General features: G+C 38.4%; 1 protein-coding gene across 1 annotated transcript; it reads right to left on the reverse strand.

Moving 5' to 3' along the window:
* Positions 1–1,263: 1,263 nt before the first annotated feature.
* Positions 1,264–3,885, reverse strand: LOC129926094 (uncharacterized). Its single transcript, XM_056028199.1, has 2 exons — positions 3,732–3,885; positions 1,264–3,636 (listed from the first exon to the last, which is right to left on the reverse strand). The coding sequence occupies exon 2, from the start codon at positions 2,685–2,687 to the stop codon at positions 1,599–1,601; it is 1,089 nt and encodes a 362-aa protein (XP_055884174.1). The 5' UTR covers positions 2,688–3,636; positions 3,732–3,885; the 3' UTR covers positions 1,264–1,598.
* Between the last annotated feature and the right edge of the window lie 3,170 nt (positions 3,886–7,055).

The following is a 7,055-nucleotide window of genomic DNA, read 5'->3' on the forward strand; positions in this document are numbered from 1 at the left end:
CATAACGAAACCCACTCCATAAGCCTACAAGCAGCAAGGCAACAAAGAAAGTGCGTTCACAAATAGTGCACTTAATACACATTGGTGCTAGAATGCCATAATCTACACACCGACATTCCCCCTCTCCCCCCAAACTGGTTCTTACAAAGTATGGACCAGTTTCCGTACCTCAAACTGAAAGAAAAGTAAGAAGATATCATTGCAACTACAAGGTAAGCACATCCAGCTAGGGAACATTCATCCGCATTAACATCACTCTTCCAAACATAACAACTTAGAAGAAAAATTACCAATTATACTTTTTACCAAAGTATCCACATTACACTATGAACCATTCACAAAATCACATCTACCAACCGATCAAATTTAAAATGCATAATCAACAAATTAATGTCAATAATACTAAATGCAACATAATTTAATCTAACATAAAGTGCAAAAATTTTCAAACAATAATGTATACATTGGAACATTAAAATGCATAAGACATGTAGTTACCAAAAATACATAAATATGTAACTTATGTAGCTGAACCTTGGAAAGTCTATCTTGAGCACGGATCATCAAGCAGATTGTCCTTTCCTCAGACGTGAACAACATCAAAGGAATAATCTTGTAACACTAGTGCCCATCTTGTAATGCGTGCATTGGTACAGTTAGTGCTCCTAAAGTAACATAAAGCCTTGTGGTCAGTCTGGAGATTAAATTTTGTTCCCGGCCAATAATTGTCCCATTTTCTATTGCATATACAATGGCCACTTCTTCAGGTTTAATGGTAAAATACTTCTGCTCCCGAGGCAACACTTTACGGCTCACATAATTTTATAGGATGCAACATACCATTCACACACTGACTTAGAATGCCAGAGATCCCTTTGTCTGAGGCATCAGTCTGGAGATAAAACAGTAGAGAAGAATCAGGCAATCGAAGAATAGGATACTTACACAGACAGGCCTGCACTCTCTTCAATGCCTTCGCACACTCACAGCTCCAGTCTACTCTCAGGGATTTTAACCGACGTAAGAATGCCTTTAAAGGAAAAACTAAATCCACGTATCTACCAAGAAACTTTTACTCCCATAACTAACAGATATGGTTCCGATACTTTAAATAACAAAGTGTATACTCAACTTACTTTAAGTATATATAAAGATATAAGTGGAATGGAAAATAATAGCTTCGTCTAGAATATTGACTATATCAACATCTAAATATACTAACACCATTCATCCATAGGTCTCGATATTTAAACAACCCAATATGGATTTGCCAGAGTACCTTAGTTATCATCACGTTATCCCCGCGTGCTTATACGATGAGGAACAACCACAATATTCCTACCTCCAAATTTTGACTTGTCCAAATATTTAACTGCTCTCGCAACGTCTGCCAGATTCCTGAACCTAACATGACCTATACCCATTGACTTCCCATTCGCCATCAAAACCTCCACAAATCCCACCAAACCAACATCTCTAAACCTATCCTTTAACTTCTGCCAGTTAACATTATATGGTAAATTTCTAACTGTCACTGTGTAACGATCCGGAATCAGCTTATAGTCACGACGACTCTTGGACTCGCGACGGACCTCTAGTCATCTATCACTTGGCCTCTGCTCATGTGCTCTGACCACAGTATTACAATCGTCTTCCCTATCAGTTGAATTAATCGGGTAAGTCTTTGGAACCCTTTCACCACAACTGAAGCAAGCGATCTCCATCCTTTTGCCCCCAGGACTCCGATTCATCACAGGCTCACTACACGCTGCCGCAACATACACTTTGTCTTCCTTAGCAAGCGACACACCCGCACTAGCAACCTTAAAACCTTCAATAACATCAATCATATCATCAACCGTGCCTTTCTTACTTATTATCAGTTGCTTGTACACATCGCCAGACACATTCTCAAGTATCCTATCTTTCACCAGCAACTCTTTCACTTCTTCCACAGTCTTGCCAACATCAGCCATTTTCAACCAATTGTCCAACGCATTTCGCAGCTCTGTGACAAAACCTCTAAAATTGTTCTGGCGTGGTTTTACCCGGTGGAACCTCTTGCGGCAGGTTTCCGCGTTTATATCCGCATGTCGGAGTAATACGGTCCTCACTTCCTCATAATTTTCATTCAAAAACAGACTGTCACGCAGCATACAGTTTCTTAGAAAGGTAGTTAGTTTGTAGGACAGGAGCAATGACCATTCCTTTCTATCAATCTTGAATCTTGTTGCGACGGCCTCAAAGTGTGTTAAATATGCCATCAGGTCATCGTCTTCCTTCATTCCCTGGAAGCTCTTGTCAAGTTTATCTAAAACATTTCTAGGCCGCACCTCTGCCTGTGTTGCCGTCCCAGCCGCTGTTGCTGACTTTTCCTTCATTTTTTCTAGTTCCATCTCCTCTTTCCTCTTGAGTTCCTCCCTGGCATCTCTTTCTTTCCACCTTTCGTGTTCCTCACGCTTGGCCTTATCCTCACGTTCAAATCTGGCTTTCTCCTCTGCCTTCGCCTCTGCTTTCAATCTTTCCTCTCTCTCAAATCTAGCCTTTTCTCGTTCAAACTCCTCTTTCTTAGCTTTTTCATAGTCTTCTTTCTGCTCAGCCACATACCTCTCTAACCTTTCACCTTCGTACCCCAGAGAACGACCATCACTTATAAACTGGGCAGTAATTGTCAACCTAGTTTCCATGGTAAATACAATGTACACTACTTGGCTGTATTATATTTAAATTATATACAATATGGGAACCAAAAAAATTCTACTAATTGTACAAGAGATCAACTAAAGCCTAGAGCCTGCGGTTAAATGGCAAAGAAAGAAACCTATCTGTGCAGTATCCCACGTCGGAGGAAAGTGCCTCACTCAGGCCACAGCGTCGAAATATAGTTGCCACAGGACAATCCAACACAATACTAGTAGCCTCAGACTTCAGTACAGGTACCACTTTACAGCCACTATACACTCACGTTCGCTTGCTGTCGGGAGCGAGAAGACACTCGTTCGAAGGTGAAGCACAATATAGAAAACAAGAAAATACAAATACGTTTCAATCTTGCAATACAATAGTTATATAGTATATAGTACAGTATAGTTATATAGTTATATCACTTATATCACAAAGGATGTATTTATCTGCTACTTTCAATATACATCGTTGCCAATGGTACACAATTCAATATTAGTACAGTAGATTGTGATGCAATACTATGTAAACAATTATTAGATTGTAGAAACTGCTGCTACATAATCAAGTAACTAAAACTTATGTAATGATTGAAATTATAGTTCTGTGACTGGTAGTCACAGCCGGACTCGAGCCCCCAACTGTCAGGGTTGTATTAAAGCCTTAGCTCGTTTGCCCGGGCCCCTGACATTCAACCAGGCACCTTCGTGCATACAATAAATAAATGACTCACTGGTAACAATGTAAATATTTAATGATATAAATATAAGTATGATGACAAACTAATGGAGTAATGACATTGAATTTGGAACATTTTAATACTGTGACTTTACTAATTAAATAATAATTCTACACCTTGCTGTCCCACAACGTACACATTAATGTTCGAAACCACAACACAACACACTGCTGTCTTTAGTCACCAGCGTAGACTTCCAATCCCAAACTAACTCCCTGTAGAAACAAATAGTAAAGACAAACTAACAAAAGGTCTAGTATACTACGGCATCGAAACAACTGCGAAATGCAGTCATGCCTTAGATACTCACCCTAAACAGGGGAACACAGAAGAATCTCAACAAACGTTACACCAGCATAACGAAACCCACTCCATAAGCCTACAAGCAGCAAGGCAACAAAGAAAGTGCGTTCACAAATAGTGCACTTAATACACATTGGTGCTAGAATGCCATAATCTACGCACCGACACGTATATTTCTATTACTATTAATATATTTTTAGGTTAATCACTTTTCAATTGTTTATGATTTAATACTTGTGAATTATGATAACTTACAATTAAAAACATATTAAAAAAATTAAAAAAAGCCCACAAAAGAGGCAAGATGGCCCATAAAAGAGGCACATAAAGCCCCCAAAAAGAGTCAAAGAAAAGAGGCCTAAGGCCCAATGATTCCTATGATGATAAAGCTAAACTGACTAGCGCAAATTCTTAGGTTTCCTTTAAAAAAAAAAAAAAGATTGAGCCTTTTCAATTATAAGACTTCAGTTAGGCCAGGAGAGGCGCGGTAGCTGAGCGGTAAAGCGCTTGGCTTCCGAACCGGAGGCCCCGGGTTCGAATCCTGGTGAAGACTGGGATTTTCAACTTCGGAATCCTTAGGCGCCCCTGAGTCCACCCAGCTCCAATGGGTACCAATGGGTACCTGATATTAGTTGGGGAAAAGTATTGGGTTAGGGTTAGGGTTAGGGGTTAGGGTTCCCCCTTCTCATTGTGCCCCCCCCCCTCCTTTCCTGTTTAAGACTCAAAATAGTATCGGGGGTGCACTAAATGCATTAAATAAAAAAAAAACGCACGTGCCTATCAGATACCCGGATGTTCAGCCGGGTTTAGGTAAGTGGAGGCGCCGGGGCAGGAGGAGGCCCTCTACCCTTTTCAAAAGCTTTAATAAACATCCATCTATTCATAATCATACTTACATCTACTAGCATGCCATATTGTAACGTAAATAAATAGAGTATTGGTAAACCTCAATTTCCTTCTTTTTTTTAAACATTGATTATGCATATTTTAGTTAAAACAATGTATGTTTATTTTTTAATTTACGGAGAGTAAGGCCCTGGGTAGAAAGACTGCTCTAACTCCTGAGCTGCTAGCGGACGCTTCTTCACCTGGACGGTGTTGCCAAGCGCAGTATTTAAAGAATTGTCAGTAAAAATGTGAAAAAGACTATGTGTATGTCTCAAAAGACTATGTGTATGTCTCAAAAGACTATGTGTATGTCTCAAAAGACTATGTGTATGTCTCAAAAGACTATGTGTATGTCTCAAAAGACTATGTGTATGTCTCAAAACGTAAAAAAAAAAAGCTACTGATCGTTGAAATTCAGATATTTAAAAAATATCTTTCATGGAGGCCCCTTATCTTGTGGAGATCATGGACAGTAGCCCCACCTGGCTCTTGCCGTCCCTTAAATCCGGCCCTGCCAGTTGTTTTAAACTCTGGGAGCACAGTCTAATATATAGGCTTAGTAATCATCTTGACAGGATTAGAGATGTTTGACCATCTAATTTTATTTGAACCGACTTCTACGCCTCCGCTTTGTGGCATCAACAGGATTGTCCCATGCCACCTGAACCAGACCACATGGAGTCATTCACGGATGCGAAAGGAAAAAAAAACAAACAATAAAGCACATGGAATGGGGGGGGGGGATTAAGGATGGAGTTATACCCAGTGCTTTAAAAGGAGGTGGAAATAATGGCACTTAACTATTAGCTTGTTGGTGGGGGGGGGGGAGGAGGAGTAAAAGGTATAGTGAAAATGTACTTCCTCTAGATCCTCGAACTTTGAGCTGAATTCTTAATTACCCCCACCCCCTTCCCGTTCCCACTAATTGTCCCCCCTACATCCCTTCCATATCTCTAACCCTAACCTTAAGTCTTGACCCGATGAAAATCGCATCAGCCGCCAATAACTTCCAGACGAGCTTGGGACCCGGGCTCAACCGGAATTTGAATAAGTGGACATTAATAGTGTCCAGTCTTACAGGCCATCAAATCCAGGCAGATGGCTCAGTTTTTCTGGAACCGGACGCACTGATAGATTGGTTATTTTGAGGTTTCTTAGAGGTCAGATATTGTGGTCATTTAAAACATACCAAGTTAAGCATATACATGGTTCAAAACTGGCCTGAATTCGACAATTTGAATTCTCACTCTGTTACTTCTGAAACTTTTGATGGAATAGATGTAACACTTTTACATATTGAATTTTGTTACTAAATGAACGTGTGTCTGTCTATATATTGACTTATTTAATACACATACTTTGACTTAGATGCTATGGCTGTACCTGGTATTTATGACTGGGAGGACTAATGAAGGAGACATAGACTGAACCTTGTGTTATTGTTGAAAACCTGAAACTAAAAGCCTGAATATAGGGGCTAATAAAATAATAAGTACATTTTTGTTTCATTAAAAGAGGATTTCAAACCACAGCTCAACAAACCCATTAATATGTACAGATAATGTTAAGGAAATCAAATGCATTTTTTTTTATTATTCTGCAAATCCCAATCATCAGTCCATCTAATTAGGTTTTATACTTTCACTTTGTTATAAAAAGATGGTCAGCTAAGAAATTTAATGTTTAAGGTCTTTTATAAATCTCAGGTTGAACTTGTTATAACTAGGTAATAAAGGTAATATAAGATTATTTGATGGGTATTTATTCAACATTTCATAGTTAACTCCTTCTGTAAAATTTACGAAACTGCGGCGAAAGAAAGCATGAGTTTAATATAAAGACATCTGAAATTAAATTAGAGTTGTGAATCTTAAGCTTCTAAAATATTACAAGGGCCTTAATGTACATTTAATTAAAAAAAAAAAACCTGCCCATTGTAATGGAAGCTATGCACTGAAGGGTTAATACCTTTAGGAAATGAAAATGCTCAAATGTCACTGCTCTTTTTTTTTTGTCTCTCTGTCTGTCTCTTTGCCTCTCTTCCTCTCTCTCTGTCTGTCTGTCTCTCTCTATGTTTGTCGATCTATCTATCCTAAATTTACTGTAACATGTATTTATCTATTTTCATCAATCCATCTAATTATTGATCTCATAGACATGTAAAAACCGTTCTTACATTTTTAATCATGTACACTGAAGCAAACACATAAAACAAACACATAAAACAAACACATAAAAAAAAATACATAAAACAAACACATAAAACAAATAGATGTGGAGAGTCATTGAGACTGTTGTTCTGTATAACAAGGACAAAAATATGTTTAAAAACAATAACCCTAACAAAACGAAAGAAATATATATTCTCCAAGAAATAAACAAAACAAAAAGAAGAATCAGTAAGAAAATAAACAAATATGTAGGCTTTAACCATTCCTCCAAC

The sequence above is a fragment of the Biomphalaria glabrata genome, chromosome 4 (genome assembly GCF_947242115.1).
Source record: "Biomphalaria glabrata chromosome 4, xgBioGlab47.1, whole genome shotgun sequence".
NCBI lineage: Eukaryota > Metazoa > Mollusca > Gastropoda > Planorbidae > Biomphalaria > Biomphalaria glabrata.

Bases quoted from the DNA above. Each gene is read 5' to 3' on its own strand.
- LOC129926094 (XM_056028199.1), bottom strand. From the start codon at position 2,687: ATGGAAACTAGGTTGACAATTACTGCCCAGTTTATAAGTGATGGTCGT.